General features: G+C 51.4%; 1 protein-coding gene across 1 annotated transcript in view; it reads right to left on the bottom strand.

The window, feature by feature from the left end:
- Window positions 1-17040, bottom strand: part of FSIP2 (fibrous sheath interacting protein 2) — a gene marked incomplete at both ends in the record, with an annotated part of 51596 nt that overhangs the window by 22501 nt on the left and 12055 nt on the right. Inside the window, one exon of the mRNA XM_081095980.1 lies at window positions 701-9656. Within this exon, the coding sequence (XP_080952106.1) occupies window positions 701-9656 (8956 nt within the window). The remainder of the gene's footprint in view (window positions 1-700; window positions 9657-17040) is intronic.

Genomic DNA, 17040 nt, shown 5'->3' with positions numbered 1-17040 from the left:
TATATTAAACACAAAACCAAAAAAAACCCCAGATGTTGAATGCCACTGCTCTTACAAACTGTGACTAATAATGGCAAAGACGTCAACTGTACCCCATGAAAAGATGAGTTGCTAACCTGCAATCCGCTAACTGTGGCTTTGGCATGAAGGGGCCATGCACGAGAATCTTAAAAACTCTTTGGAGCTCATGCCTTGTGCTCCACCGGCTCTCACATAGTCCCATTATCTCTCATCCGGGATGCGGGAAACTGAACACCACACCCTTTCCGGTTCCAACCACGTGAATGCTGGACTCTTTGTCAGGGTCCTGACACAGTAAGAAGTCCCAAGTCCCCACCTCCAAGGCTGTTTTCAGAAAGATGGCCCATGCAACTCCGTCTAGAGCAGTGATGGCGAACCTATGACACGCGTGTCAGAGGTGACACGCGAACTCATTTTTTTGGTGGATTTTTCTTTGCTAAATGGCATTTAAATATATTAAATAAATATCAAAAATATAAGTCTTTGTTTTACTGTGGTTGCAAATATCAAAAAATTTCTGTATGTGACACGGCCCCAGAGTTAAGTTAGGGTTTTTCAAAATGATGACACGCCGAGCTCAAAAGGTTCGCCATCACTGGTCTAGAGACCTTTAAACATATCTGACTGTTCTTTTTCTAAATTATGTCAACGTTTAAAGGAAGTTCTCTCTTTTGCTTACCTCTGGTTTTGAAGTTCTGGAAATATGTGACCACACATGTGGTTACATGTCTTGCTACCAAATTGATTTCATTTGGACCCAGTTCATGATCAGCAAAAGCAATGACTTCAAATTCTTTCACAGTCTTTACCTTTGGGTCGCTCTTCTCCCACTTTTGCAATAAAGAAAAGTCTCGCCTGCTGGCGTCTGGGTTTTTGCTTCTTCCCCGGGGGACGCAGCGGGCCCTGTCACCCCACGTGGCGAACGCACTTTTCTTCTCCTCCTTTCGTCCTGCAGGGCTTGGTGTGGATATGAAAAACGGCTTCATTGTCTCTGTGCTTTCGTTAATGGGTGGTTGACTAGGAAACCCATAGCTCGACAACACAGTATTGACAATATTCTCTGCCGCTAAACATATCTTGAGAGGAGAAACAGTTGTCTGCGTTTGGCTAGGCCCACCAACGGGCTTTGGGGTCCCATAATGAAACACTTTTGGGTTTTTAGCTTTTCGCATTTCTATGAAGGACAGGCCTTGCTTCAGTGCTTCTTCTGTGGACTCAGTCACCCGGTTAGCCAGTTTTCGTAAGATACTGCCTTCGGGCGTGGCTTGATCACATGACCATTCCCTGGGGCCGTGGCCTGGGACCTTGTTTCTAGAGGAGGATGGCGCATTCCCTGAGTCAGGCCTTCCCCTGGGCTCCGAGCTTCTGACCGGGCCTTCTCCGGGGGCTCTGGCATATGGGGGTACGCTGGGTGGGCCCCTGTACCTTTTCTTCGTGTCGTCTTCAGGATCAAACACCAAACCGGGAATGCTAACCCGTGGAGGAGGCCCATTCCCAAAATGAACTTCCTTTGACTTGGGGATTTTCATATCAGTGGCGAATGCAAGATGATTAACAATGTAGGTATTTTCCACTCCTGGGAACAGACTGGGGAGGTTTTTGATCAGAGACTCGCTGACGTGCGCGCACTGGTCCATCAGGGCGCCGATGATCTCGCTCGCCGCCACGTTCTCCTGCGGCGTGCTGCCCGGCGGCCCCGCTTGGCCTATTTCCTTGTCCAGCTTGTCCTTGAGGACACCCAGCATGTCGCTGGTGATGGTCACAGCGCAGGTAAGCAATTCTGAATGGAATGAGTGGACCTGCAGAAAAACGTTCTGTACATTTTCCTTGGAAATCATAGCACTGGACCGGCAGTCATCAGCAAGCTTTTTCAGCGACTGCAGTTTGGGCAACATCTTTTTGCTTAGCAGTCTCTGCTGGGCCGGAAACAGGTTTTCTACCGGCATCTTCACTATCTCGGAAAATTCGTACTTGCAGGTGTGTTTGAACTGCAGGTCTACGAACGCCTCCAGCAAGCCCAGCACCCTTTCCACAATGTCGAGGACAACCTGCTTGGTGGAGCCCAAGGACATGTGGTCCTTCGCGTCCATGTAGTAGATGGGCGCACCGCTGAGGACGTCCTTGGCTGGAAGGCCGTGTTTGCTCTGCGCGGCGTGTTCCTTCCTACTTGCTGGAGTCTCCTTACTGTCCGGGGTGGGCATCTGGGACAGAAAGCACAGCTGTAGTTTCTCAAGGAGCATTTCAACGATCTCCCTCGAGAACATGTTGATTTGTGCCTTGGTGGCCTCCGCTCGCACCGACGCTCCTTTAAGGCGCTCATGGAGCCTGCCTTCCCAGTCCTCGGGGTGCGTCAGATTTAAGAGGGAAAGATAATATTCTAATCCCTTCGACTTCATTGAAATGACAGTCAAAACATTTTCCGCCACTACCAGCAATTTACATTTTTCACTTTCCACGTCGTTTCCTTCTGCCTGCCATTTGTCAAACATTTTTTTAAATATCCCGTCCTTGGGAAAGATCTGCTCAAGTTGGGAAGAGACATTTTCCAAGTAGAAGCAGGCCTGCGTCTCAGCGAAGCCCCCCGCGCCCGGGCGCCCCGGGGAAGGCTTGAGGTCGGCCGGAGCCGAGAATGTGCTCGGAGCGGCCAGGCTGTGGGTGCCCGGCGCGCACACCCCTTGCAGGACGGCGCGGACGATCCTGTTTGCTGCCCCGATTTGGTCGGACGGCAACGCCTTCACACTGACCATGGCTCTCGTTTGCGTGGCCTTTTCAAACTCGGTCACGGTCGTCTCCAGGATCACGCTGGTCACGTGCGTGGCGTGCGCCCTCAGGTCTGCGGCGGGCAGCCTGGCGCCCCGCGTGCCCTTGGCGTCCCCGGCGGTGAGCGTGTGCGGCAGCCCCAGGCAGGTCTTGGACTGGCTGCTCTTCAGAGTCCTCTCCCCGGGCCCCGCCTTGGTCTTGCTTCTGGCCTTAGCACCGCCAGGGCCCAGGGGCAGCTTTGTCTTCAAATTAGGCAGAGAAGTCCCTTTTGCCTTTGCTTTTCCGCTTGTTTTAAAACCTGGCTGGAGGCTGCCCTTCAGGTTCACTTTAAGGCTCTGGAGCCGTTGAGGTTGCAGCTCATCAGCACATCTCTCAGGGGCCTCTTCCAGGTAAACTGAGGCAAAATGCGTGATCTTATCGAGCACCGTGTGGACCAGCTCCTTCCCCACCTGCAGCGGCGAGTGCTGCCGGAGACTGCTTTCGATCAGGGGGGTGTTTGGGTTGCCTGGGGAAGGACAGGCCTGAGGCGTCACGTGCCCCGTGGAGTCACTTCCTCTCCCGGCTTGTTTCGCTTCTCCCACGCCCGACGGTGGCTGAGGGAAGGGGCCATTGTCTTCGACGGCTTCCTTTTGGTGACTCTCACGCAAGGAGGTCACAACCACCGCGTACATTTCCCCCAACACACTCTCGACTATGTCGTTGGCTACGCCGTCAATGTGGGACTGGACGAAGTTTCTGTGCGCTACGTCCGATGCTCTAGCTTTAGAGTTGGATGCCGCCTGGGGGGCTTCATGGAATGGAGGCAGGCGGCCTTTGCTGTTCGTTACTTGTTGGTGCACTTTCCTTAAAACCTCTCTCACTGGAGCGAGCAAGGCAGCCCTTTCTCTGTGTTTGGATTCCCCGTGTCTCATAAATATTTCTTCCAAAACGACGCTCTGGCTTTCCTTCCCCACTGCCCGTTGGTTTTGTTCCAACGGGTACCGTGAAAGCAGAGATAACTTGGTGTTTTGGTCCAGCTCTCTTTGTCCTAACAGCATTTCCTTGGGTACAGCTAACGGTGCAAAGGCGCCGGGGTGGTCTTTGGCGTAAAACTGAACTTCATTCACAGACCTCTTAGCGTTCAGAACCTTTAAGGTGTTGTTGACAATCTCACTCACAATGACGTTTTCCTGGAAGGAAATATTGTTTGGATGTAGATATGCCCTTTGGATTTCCAGGTCCAAGTCGTTTTTGATAAGCTTCAGAATGACACTGGCGATGACATCCGCGTATTCCTTAAGGCTGGCTTGGGAGAGGTGACTGGTGGATCCCCGTTTTTGTCCGTAACTCAGAAACGTGGGATCTGCAAGTTTGTGGCTGAGAGCAGTTTCCGTTGATAGTTTCAGGACGTTCACACTGGACGCCCTTTGGCTGGGCTCACGAAAAACGCCGTCCTCGGGCTCACCGGGCTCCAGGCCAGGGCTAGCCAAGGACTTCTCTGTGGGCTGGGAAGCAAGAGTAATTAATGAGTCTATTCTTTTGGTGGCGAAAGATTCCAGCTGGTTGACGATAGTTTTGGTGATGAAGTGAGCGTTTTCCTCACAGGGGTCAGGTGCGGGCCCTGTGGGGTCTTCCCTCCCTACCAAAGTTATCTGACTCGCCACAGCGTACGCGGGCCTCACATGGTTTGACGATGAAAAACGCTCTGTGTCTCCTCCACTCTGTGAGCCCGTGAGCGGGGACAGCTGGCACCCTATTTGTGGGAACACATCGCAGGAGGGAAGGGGCAGCCGTGCCGGAGGAGCGTGCTCTGGTTTTGTGCCGAGCGTGACGGCGGAGCTGAGGTTATGAAGGACAAAGTCCACGATGTCATTGGAGATCAGCATGACGTCCGCCTTGGGGACAGGAAGTGGTGGGACGGTCGCGTCGGCGCCCTCCATGGGCAGCCCGGCGGTGAGGCCTCTCGATGTGGGCGTGGCGAAGGCCAGGTTGTTTTGATGCAGCGTTTTTTCATAAATGTCGCACAGGATGCCTTCCATGACATCCTGTATTTGGAACTGAAGCCCTTTGCGATACTCAGTCCTGTTGAACATCCTTTCAATGACGCCTTCCTGCAGACCCGGGTGAAGCTCTTCGTCAGAATCGTGTTTGTCAAACTTGCCTTTGGACGAGACGATCTCTAACACCGTGTTCACGATCTGACTCGCGATCCCTTCAGAAACCACGATGTTGTGCGTTAAGAAAGGACTTTCCCTTTCTTTATCTAACTCGTGTTTGATGCCTTGTAAAATTTTTCTGGCCACTTCTGTTGCGTGTGTGTTTAGTTTGTTTAAAGAAAGTTGGCACGAGTTGGTCTTTTCCAGAAAATGATCCACGGAGCAGGGAGAAAACCCATCGTCCGGGTATAGGCCCTTGGCGGACAACGCTTTGCTCAAAATGCTCTTACCTTGCTGCACAGGGAAAGCCACTGGGACCGTGAACTTGATTTGGGGACAAAAGAGAGATTTTACTTTGTAAGTAGCGAAGGTTTCTAGGTTTGTTAGTATCTCCTGGATGATGTCTTCAGCCACGTTTCCTTTGGCGTTGAGTCTGGGCGGGACAGGACACGGATTCCCATCCAGCACAGCGACTGAGGACTGTTCCGCGCAGGCGGGGACGTGGAAAGAAACATTCGCTGAAAAGGTGATGGTTTTGTACCTGTTTTCACCGGCGTTTCTCTGTGTCATGGCCGCTGCGTAAAGCTTATGCAGCACAGTCGTGACCACGTCACCCACCACGATGGTGACGTCGGCCTCGGACACCAAGGGGCCCGTCCTTTGGTCGATGAAGGGGACCCACGTCGGCCCCAGCGGCTCGCCACCCACATCATGTGGGGCGCCCCCCAGCGGAGGGCAGGAGAGAGAAAGCACATTTAATTGGTTGACCAGAGCCCCTTGGAAAATCTCGTTCAAAATGTTCCTGATGATGGGCACGATGGGAGATTTCTGTGGCTCCTTCAGTTTCCCTTCAATTTTGTTTAGGGTCCTTTCCAGAACCCACTGTTTTAGAGAACCCGGTTGCGTTTCTCCCCTCGGGAGGGTTCCCTCGGCTCCGAATTCCTTCTCCGCAGGTGCATCGTCTTCTAGACACGGGTCTGGCTCGGCCCCTCCGGGCAGGAAGTTCCCGTAGGTCGGCCGGTACCTGCAGGATTCCATGGTTCTCTCTTCGGATTCGGTGTCGTCCAGCACATCTGAGGACACCACGTCTAAAATCAAGTTGATCACATTCTTCAGAAGCTGTTTCTCCGGGGAAGGGCTCTTGGCGCTGGCCCGCAGGTCCCCGGGGCTCCCACCGAGCTCGGTCTGGATGGCCTTCAGGATGGTGCCGGACGCCTTCTTCGCGTGCATGTACAGCGCCGAGCGCAGCAGCTCCTCGCAGGCGTCCACGGCCTCGCTGGCGCCCTCGCACTGCAGGTCCACCTGGGCGCGGGTCTTGTGTCCCTTGCTGATGGGGTCCAGGGCTCCTAGGTTGCCACTGGCAAACCCTTCCAGCTTCGCAAACACCCCGTTGAGGATGTCGGTGGCCATGGCCGTCAGTCTGTTTGGATGCGTTTCTCTCGTGCTCCCTGTCTTGCAAGGCCCGGGAGCAACGGTTTTCACGTCCCTGTCCGTCTCCTCTCTGTTACTCTCCCGCAGCATCCTGGACACGATGCCGGAGATGATGTCGGTGCACTTGGCCATTTCCTCAATGATCGACTTGAACGATAGGTGATCGATATCCGGGCACTCGGAGGCAGGTGTCATCCCAGAACCCGCGCAGCTGGTGTCCGCGTCGACCCTGCACAGCTTCGCGAGGATGCCGTCCAGGATGGTCTGGGAGAGGAGCTGGAGGTTAGGCTGCAGCTTCGTGGCTACTCCCCGGCTCTCACTCGTCTTCTCTCGGGGCGGCTGGCCCTCCGGGCGGGCTCCCAGGAGCTTGCACAGCATCTCGTACAGGGTTTCCCCAATGCTGTCCAGCACTTGCAGTTTGCCCTTGTCTTTGAGGTCTTTGCCACGGGGGTCGCTGTGGATGGCACATGGAGTCGCCAGGTATTGGTAAAAAGCTTGTTTCTCCTGCCGACTTGGAAGCGTGGATGGTTTGCCAAGACCGTCCGGCCCACACGCCACCGAAGGCCTTGGCTCTTCGGGAGGGAGGGAGACGCTGCTCCGGTCGGAATGTGCGCTGGACAACATCTCGCAAATGCAAGTCAGCAATGGGGAGGCCTTGATGTCCTTGCTGAGATCCGCGTCGTCCGTGTCAGCCGAGAACTCTCTGCCTCGGAGGGGCTTGCTGTCGTCGGCTTCCCGCGGGCTCTGGCTTTTCTGATCGAGTTCCAGCTCGTTCTGGATCGCTTGCAGAACGATGCCCACCACCTTGGTCGTGTAGGCGCTCAGCTGGTGGTGCAGCGAGGACGGCTCTGTGCAGGGCGGTGTGGAGCCCACTTGCAGTTTTGGGTAAATGAGTCCCTTCAGCTTCTTGAACACCGTGTCAATGATGTCCTCCGAGATGTCATCTACAGCCTTCGGCTCGCATGTCTCAGACCCAAACGGGGAAGGGGTTTCAGGGCCTACATCAAGTGAAGACAAATACTTCACTTTCTTCTCACTGTCAAACCATATTTTCAAAGGTTTTTGATGTGGCGCCTCTTTGGCCGCGTCGGGAGTGTGAGAACGGCCCAGCGGAGTCTGACGCCTGGCGGGTAGGATGGAACTTTTGGGGGTGCCGGGGATGCGGTTCAGAGCCTCGTGGAGGATGTTGATCACGGCCTCTGTTACGTCCTGAGCCACCGTGTTAACTTCTCCCACGGAGAACAGCTGGTCCCACTGGTCCTGAGCCGGCAGCCCTCGAGGCTTCCCGGAGAGGAGAACTGCGGTGTCCTTGCCGGCTCTCCCGCCCGAGGGGCGCGGAGGAGGAGGCTGCTCCTTGAGCATCTCCGTCAAAATGCCTTTGATCACGTTTGCTGACGCCTCTTGTATTTGGTGCCTTTGGTCTTGGCTGAAGGTCAGCGTGTCTTTATTCGAGCAGATTTTTCCCTTTAAAACTTCTTTCTTGTGAACACTCGACCCCTCGGTCTTGGATCCCTCGCAAAACACGACTTTGCTTCTGAGAGAAGCGGGCCGTGGGGGCAGTTTGCTGTTTCTGTCCAAACGCGCGCTCCTCCCTGTGAACCAGCACTCGGGGTCCTGCTCCTGCGATCTCGCCTTCTCGTTCCTCAAAGAGGAGTCCAGCGCGTTCTCCACGATCCTGTCTATCTCCTCGCTGTCGTCATCGGAGTACAGGACCATGCCCGGCACGTTGATGGGCGGCAGCGGCTTCCGCGGCCGGGAGCCACGGGCCAGCGTGGTGCCGGCCAGCCGGTACTTCTCCTCCGTGTCAGGAGGGTGTCTGGGCCGGGGGCGTCTGCCCTTCGGCGCCTCAGCCTTGACCGGCTCCTGGTGCAGCTGCGTGAAGATGTCGTCCAGCAGCCGGAGAAAGACCACCGTTTCCTCAGACGCCACCAGCCGCTCGTTGTTCAGTTCGGTTTGGACGTAGCCGAGGATGGTGCTGATGGCTTCCTCGATGTAGCCCACGAGCGAGGACTGGGCAAAGATGCTGGAGATCAAACTCTGTATTTCCTCCTTAACCAGGTAGTTGGCCCCGTCGGGCTCGGGGCCCCCTCTCTTGGTGTCGGCTCTCTGCAGGGACGTGCCCACGGGGCCGGGCATGCGCTGCTGAGAGGGGGGCTTCGCCACGGACGCCAGGTGGGGAGGCTCGTCCTGCTTACCCGACGCCAGAGCCATCAGCTTCTTCAGGATGTCCTGCACCATGTCCTCGGCCACGTCGCACATGGGCTCCCTGGGCTGCGGCAGGGGGGCCGACGGGGGTCTCCCGCTCGGCGGGCGGGGGCCTTCTCCGATGGGCAGGAAGCTGGGCGTCATGTCAGCCGGCCAATCTTCCTGCGAAAACATCTCCACGCACTTTTTCTCGACGGCGGACTGGAGCGTCTCGAGCATGTTTTCCACGATCTCGGAAGCCACGGAGCTGATGTCCACGTTGGAGAGAACGTCTCCTAGTTCGGGCTCACTCGGTTCAATGAAAACCTCGGCGGTGACGGAAGAAATGGCGGGAACGGCCTGCGTTAGGTCGGACATGATTTCCTGGAAGACGCTCTCTAAAATCAGCTCCGTTTCCCCTTTCAGGTGGCACTTGAAGTTCACAAAGATCTTCTCCAAGTTCTTGATTTCAGCTCTGGCTTTTCGCTTCGGAAGCAGCGCGCCCTCCAGGCCGTCCGTCTCCGTGGTGGCATCCTTGGACTTCTGTGTGCCTCCCTGGATAAAGGCCAGGAGGTGGCTGTCAGACTTGCAGCTTCTGAGCTTGGGGCGGACATAGACCCCGGTGGCTGTCTTATATGTGAGGGTCGTGGTCACGGGTGGGCCGTCCGTGCTGTAGGTCTTCTTGACCACCGTTCTCTCCACGTGCGCAGAAGGCGGGCCTTCTGCGTGGTAGGTCTTCTCGACCACCGTCCGCTCTATGTGGGCGGAAGGGGGGCCTTCCGTGTGGTAGGTCTTCTCGACCACCGTCCGCTCCACGTGGGCAGAGAGCGGCTTCAGTGGCGTGGGCGGGTGCCGGACCGCGATGTCCACGGCGAAGGCACGGGGCTCCCCGGGGAAGGTCTTGGTGGTGGCCGTGGTGTAGCTGCCGTAGGCGAAGCCCTCGCTGCAGGTGCTGCAGAAGCTGGAGCTCTCCGAAGACAGGGTGGACTCCGCGCCCCTGGGGTACGCCTGGCTTTGCAGCCTCTCCTCATACCTGGTGATGGCTGGGTACAGGATGCTGGTCACTGTGGCCACCACCCAGGCCATTATGTTCTGAAGTATACTGTTCAGCTCGTCAGAAGTCACCTGGGAGGGAGCAGGCAGGAAGGAAAGGAAAATCATGGAGCCACTCTCTCCCTTCTGGGAGAGAGGGTAGCGTTTACCTGTTTTTATAACAAGTCGTGCATCGCTGCATGTCATCGTGGTCATAAAGAGAATAGGTACAGAATCTATTGAAACCTTCTGATTAATTTCTAGTTGGTTTCATCTGTTCTACCGTAAAATACTTTTATATATGTTTCCATTTGATTCACATTCCTGCTGAACTCTCCCTGACCCCAACATTTTATTTTGCTGGGATAGATGACTTTTTGATTAAAAAGAAAGGAAGAAAGAAAGAAAGTCACCAAATTGCTCTCCAGAATCCTAACATGCCAGTATTTTAGCAAGAAGAGCATCGTGTCTATGACCCAGCAGATTTCTAAAAGGACACCAGATTATTTCTAACACAGTATTTTCAAAACTGATGTTGTCAAAACACGTGGGTGCCTGTAGAAGCACCTGCCCAGCCAACATGAGAGGATGGAAAATATTTCGTCTCTCTGCCCCATTCCTTGATGCAGGGATGAGCCTGTGATCTGTGAGTGACCACAGCTCGTTGTCAAGGGTTATTTGGTAGAAAGCCTAGAGTTAATGCTTTGTGGAGACTGAATGCCTTTGTACCCAACAAGAGAGTATCAGTGCAGTGTGTCTTGGGTAGGAAGGCTGAGAAAAGATGATGCCATGGAGGCACTATTAGCTTAGATAGATAACAAGGGCCGAGCTAGAACTGGGTCTGTAAGAGTCAGGAGGGCTGAGCCAGGGTCGGGAGTTGGAGAACTTCTCTTTTTGAGCTGGAAATATAAACCAAAGGATGGCCATTTCCTCAGAGGTCAGGACCAAGAGTAGAAGCAGAACACTCTACGTACCTCTGATTACTGAGAATCTCCTTTGGGCTTGCAAAATCTCGATTTGTTGCCTGTCGTAAACTAGTAGACTGTTTTTAAATTGTTATTACTTTTAAGACATAAAGGCTGCAAACAGGAATTGGCAGCAAAGCATGCAAGGCTTTGTATAGGTACAAGGTGAACAATAGGATTCTTGTAATGAGGCTGTTCACGTCCCCAACGTGGCCTGACGTGAGCATGGCATTCTCCATGTTTCAGGCCAACAGTCAACGAAAAGGTAACACGTCCATAGCATACTCTCTTCTGATGCGTTTGAGGGTGTTTGGAGGCCCCCCGGGGACAGCCATTTTTTTTCCTGCTCTAATCATTTTAATTTCCTAGAGATACTTTTTCACTGATTGTACAACATCTGTTGGATGACAGCATAGGTTGCATAATACTTGTCTCATATAATCGTATCCTAAATCAACTACATTAAGAATAAAATCTAAATTTTCACAGAGGAAGTAATTGTCCTAATCCACTAACACATACAGACTAAGACATTCAGTATACGAGAATACTGTGTTTCTTATAATCAGAGGTAATAGGCCACAGATCTGCAGTGTCATTCTTTGGCTAGGTGGGAGGAAGTGTTTCCAACCTTGAGATGCGAAAAAGAGATATTCCTAAAGTTTTCAATGTGGTGAACTATGGAAAATAGACTCTAGTTTCCAGTTGCATTCTGTCCCATTACGATATTAAGCTGCGAAATATTCCCTGGAATCAAAGCTCTTGTATTTGCTCCACTCACTATGGACTGAGCAGGTGTCCATGTGGGAAAAGCATGCCAGAGTACGTGTTGTTCTTTCCTACCTGGTTGTGACTTACAAACCTACCCTCCTATCCGTCTGCTGCACGCCTCAGTTCGTGGGTGACCAGGTGCCTTTTTATGTGACTTTCATGGGTGACTAGCCCTCTTCCTATGAAAATGGCGAGGGACAGACCCAGGCATCCCAGCCTATCAGTCAAGTCTGCACTAATGGTTTCCCACGGGAGAGGGTGTGTGTGTGTCTGATGATGTCCTTATAATGGGCAGGTCCCTTAACGCCCCTGCCCCTTCTGTCCCCATGAGACCCCCTCCTGCAAGGCCAGCATCCCCTTTGGCAAGAACTCTAGACCCCTGCAAAATCCAAGAATTAACCAAAAGAAAACATTAAAGAAGAAAATAAGGGCAAAGAGAGAGACTGATAGCCATAGAGGATTACTCATTATTTGATTCTCAGCTCTTTTCCTATTATGACACAGTAGAAAGTATTATTAATTTGTTACTTTATCAATGGATTTTATGATACGTACTTTTTTTTGTAGATGATTCTGTCGTCTGTAAAGTCAAGAAAGGGGATCATTGAGTTATTACTTAAGGCCAAAAATCTATGGAAACTTTTCTAAAATTTCTGATCATTTCTGATCAGTGTCTCCCCGTTATATCTGAGAGCTTTTCTACAGAAACTCAAAAGGAAGAATAAACTTTACTTTTGTCAACCCACCTCCAAGACCCACCCATTTCTCCTCCTCCTCCTGTACTGACCCACATGCTTTATTACTCAGAGGAGTAATAGAACATACCTGTATAAACTGCATAAAACACACGTCTGCCTGAAAATCCCACAGGGGGAGTGTGGGGCCGCGGAGAGAAAAGGCGGACGGGGAAGGAAGAACATCCCCCTTGTCTACTCCAGCATTTGAGCTTAGTGCTGAGCGGGACCCGAAGACAGAACCTTCACTGCGTCCCGGTGGCACAGCACCATTCACTGTGGACTGGAGCTTGTGTCATTATGAAAATATTAATTTACAATGACACACGAATGTCCTTAGATACTTACATGTCTGTGAAAAATTGTGGAGGGAAAGCATTTGGGACTGGGTCAGGATCCTGTAGTCCTGTTTATCAGAAAAAGAGAATTATAGTTGGTACCCTTCCCTAGCAACTTACACAACTGCAATTATGCCCCTGCAGTGGGTGTTTATTCTCTGTTGTCCTGGCCTAGTGTTAAAGTCTGCAGAAATTCACAGCCATGAAGCGCCAACCCTCCTTTAGCAAGGCATAGCATGCTCCCCACACTCTGCTGTCTGACCTCCCTGGCCAGTGTCCCCTCGGCTGGACTTTCCGGTACAGACTGTGGTCCGAACACACAGAAACGCTTAGAACTCCCTCATGGACCCCCTCTCCGTGCCTCCGAGTCCTGGTTGTGCTGCGTCCTTTGTCGGGAAGACCCTCTGCCTTCCTGTAACGTGTCTCAGGTCTCACTCAGCCTGCGTTGGCCTCCCGGGAAGCCTCGCTCACCATCTGCGGCGTCAGTAAATCTCCGGCTGTTTCTCTACTTGCCCTGATGTGTGTGCACACGCACTGTCTTTACCGCACTTATTGTATCGTGCGCCGTTATCGGCAGGCCTGTCCCCCCACTTCACGGGCACAGCCCTGGGTGAGAACCCTGGGTTTTCTTCATTCAGCCCCAGACCCGGCACGAATTGGAGCCCAGTAAGTGTTGGCGGAAAGGATGCGTGAAAAAACTGCGTGTTTACCCAGTGGCTGGGCTGGTGTTTACCTGCGTCGTAGCCGTAGCTCGCTCTCCGGTTTTGTCTTTTATTCCAAGCAGCGTTTACGTCCTTCTGTGTAACCAACCAGCAAAACAAACAGATATCCTCAGAGGGTTCCCCAGGATTGGAGCATCAGCTAAATCTATATACTTCCCTGCAGAAATCTAGGGTTTGGAGAACATCCCTTACGTGTCAGTTTTTAAGATGTGTGCCATTGGGTGCTGTTGCGATCACACCTGTCACTTAGACAGAGTTTGAAACAGCACAGTTGCATCATAGGAGGGCCACAAGAGCACTCACCCACTTGGTGACCTGTTAAGCCACTGGGACTCAGAATGTGTGTGTACTCACATCTCAGATTGATTACAAAAGACCCCCTGGGGGACCAGTCGGGGGAAGACACGGCGGGTCTGGGGAACTCCACGCACAGCGGCCCTCGCGCTCTCCCTCCTGCAGGAGGACTTGACTTGAACCTGTTCTCTTCTCCAGCCACGAAAAACACGGAACCGAGCCAGTGTTCCGGGGAAAGCCATGAGAAATTCAGCGCGCAGGGCTCTGATTGAGGACCCCCTGCCTTCGTGCAGAGCAAATTCCCACTTCCCCGAAGGCAGTCAGGTGCTCAGCAAAAATGCCATTCTTTCCAGAGGCGAGACCGCCCCAATGCCGCCCTCGCCAGGAGGAAGCGCTGTGTCCGGCAGGGATGTTAGGGAGCCCGTTCCCCAGCACCCGCCCGAGGCCGGCCCCGCCAGCTGAGGTAACTGCCTGCAGCCGGCTCTGGCAGCTCCCCTCTGCATGGCCCCTTTGCGAACGACATGCTTTTATACAAAGGATGGTCTAAAAATGGTACCTCATTCAATACGTTTGTACGTGGGGCAAAAGAAATGTTGTATTCGTCAACTTTTGTAGGCCCCAAGTAAGACTGTGAAGATTTGTGAAAATTTCTTGTGGGTGAGTTCTGAGCGGAAAGAAGAGTGTCTGGAGCTGAGGTGTACGTGGCACCTAGAAAGAAAAAGCGATGCTTTTACACAGAGCAGGCCAGACTGCTGGAGCAGGGCTGAGCGGACTGGTGTTAATCCTCACCTGAGAGTATTTTCCCGCTGGTTTTTAGAGAGAGTGGAAGGGAAGAGCCAGAGCGAGAAAAACATCCATGTGAGAGAGCCATATCGATTGGTGACCCCCCACATTCGCCATCCCCACCTAGGTATGTGCCCTTGACCGGAATTGAACCCCTGCTGGTGAACACTCTATCCACTAAGCCAGTGGTCGGCAAACTGCGGCTCGTGAGCCACATGCGGCTCTTTGGCCTCTCGAGTGTGGCTCTTCCACAAAATACCACGTGTGGGCGTGCACATACAGTGTGATTGAAACTTCGTGGCCCATGCGCAGAAGTCAGTATTTTGTGGAAGAGCCACACTCAAGGGGCCAAAGAGCCGCATGTGGCTCGCGAGCCGCAGTTTGCCGACCAGTAGGCCTGGGTGAATATTCATGAGTAGAATTGATCCAGTGTTCTCCCTGCTGAGCTATTACAGTCACTGGATTACCATATGGGGGATTTGTCTGAGTTAAGGAAGTATCTAAAAGGATAGTATGCAAAATAAAATAAAATAAAATACAGTGAAACGATAGCATGGCCTTTTTTGATGTTCACTGACTACAGATTTCCAGTGGTTCACCGTCGGTTCCAAGGAAAAGTCTCAAATCTTTAACTTCTGTTCCTAATTTATTTAATATTATGACCAGCTTAATCCCTATAACTAACCACAGACCATGGCCTGGGACACTTTTCACTTCATTCAGTCTGCAATGAAAAACTTCTAACAACTTGAATGACCAAAGCTGTTGGGTTTTTGTTGTTGTTGTTCTCGTGTTTTTTCAAAAATACATTTTCATTGATTTAAGAGAGGAAGGGAGAGGGAGAGAGAGATAGAAACATCCATGATGAGTGAAAATCATGGATCAGCTGTCTCCTGCATGCCCCACACTGGGCCTGTGCCCTGACTTGGAATCGAGCCATAACCTCCTGGTTCATAGGTCGACACTCAACCACTGAACCACGCCAGCTGGGCCCAAGGCTGTTTTCTTAGGAAGAACGCTTTCACAGCACATGATGGTGCATGAGGAGGAGGAGGAAGAGCGGGAGGAAGGGGACTAGCATTGGGCAGGAGCTGTAAGAATGGAGCAGAGGAGAGGGCCAGGGAAATAAAGAGGGCAGATTGGACAGAACGAGACAGCTTTGGGATGCAAACTACAAGAAAGAGGAAGAGCCCAAGATAACTCGGTTTTGTTCCTGGGTGAAACTGGGTCAGGAAGATGATGCATTTGACTGTATCGAATTTGAGGTCATCATTGGCCACTGGATGGAGATGTGTGATATTTTCGGCTTGTATGTTTAGATATGTGTAAGGAAGGAACTTTTTACGGACTTCCAGAAATCTAACAAGACACATAAAAACCTTTATTATTATTATTATTATTATTATTTTTTGCCCTAGCTGGTTTGGCTCAGTGGATAGAGCATCGGCCTCTGGACTGAAGGGTCCCAGCTTCGAATCTGGTCAAGGGCACATGCCCAGTAGGGGTCGTGCAGGAGACAGCTAATCAATGAATCTCTCTCATCATTGATGTTTCTCTCTCTCTCTCTCTCTCTCTCTCTCTCTCTCTCTCTCCCTCCCTCCCTTACCCTTCCACTCTGAAGGCAATAAAAATGTATTTTTTTAAAAACACACCAAAACCTTTATTGTTGAGAGTATTACAAATATCCCCCACCCCCATTACTTCCCTCTACCCAGTTCCCACCCCACCCCAGGCCTTCACCACCCTATTTTTTGTGTCAGAGGTAATGCATACATGCATATGTTCTTTGGTTAATCTCCTCCTGCCCTGCCTTCTCTCTAAATATTTCTTTTTAAAAAAAAATATATTTTATTGATTTTTCACAGAGAGGGAGGGAGAGGGATAGAGAGCTAGAAACATTGATGAGAGAGAAACATAAATCAGCTGCCTCCTGTACACTCCCCACGGGGGATGTGCCCGCAACCTAGGTACATGCCCTTGACTGGAATCGAACCTGGGACCCCTGAGTCCGCAGGCCGACGCTCTATCCACTAAGCCAAACCGGTTAGGGCCTAATTATTTCTTTAATGTACATTCCACTCAAGGGGGTATGGGAAATCGGAGGTGCTGTCTGGCGGGGGTTGCTGGCACTGCTTCCTGGGGACACATTTCTTTACTGTAACCTGCTGAACCATAAAGTGTCAGTAACTTACTCTGCCTGTTATGATACACAGCCATACTGGGACCCTCATTCCCACACTTGGCCAATTTCAAAAGCCACCCTCACAAAGCAATCCCTCAGGTATTTGGGCTAATTATAACATCTATAATCATTAACAATCTTACACCATGCTTTATTTTCTAAGATAACCACCATTTTTATAATAAGGTAAAACAAATAGCTTGAAAAACTATGATGAAACCATAATTATATTCTTAATAAACAACAAAACAATTATATTTTTTTTCATTTTCTTACCTTTGCCATTGGTAATACTTGATTTTTTAGTTAGCAATCCATCTTTCTATGTGATACAACATTAAAGAGAAAAAAACATTTATTGGTGACTGTACTCGAAAAGAATTTGCCTTCTATGAACCAAATACAGATTTGTTTTCACCCCTTTATCTCCTAATTCTCTCATGAAAATTGTTTCAGGAACAATAGGTCTTACCAACTTTCTCGGACACCTTTCACGGGAATCTCAAATCTAACTATTTTGAAATTGAGTTCGGCATATAGCAATGTACAAATTTGTTCCTCTTCTAATATCCCATGTTTTATTTAAAGCATGGAGTCCATTCAATGGTCGGTTCTGAAAGTTTAGAGTCACTCAGTTTGTTTCAGGGAAAGATAATCCAATCTGCTCTAATCTAATCTAATGCTTAAT

The sequence above is a fragment of the Myotis nattereri genome, assembly GCF_964212035.1.
Source record: "Myotis nattereri genome assembly, chromosome: 7".
Taxonomy (NCBI): domain Eukaryota; kingdom Metazoa; phylum Chordata; class Mammalia; order Chiroptera; family Vespertilionidae; genus Myotis; species Myotis nattereri.
This window is presented reverse-complemented; position numbering and strand designations above follow the sequence as displayed.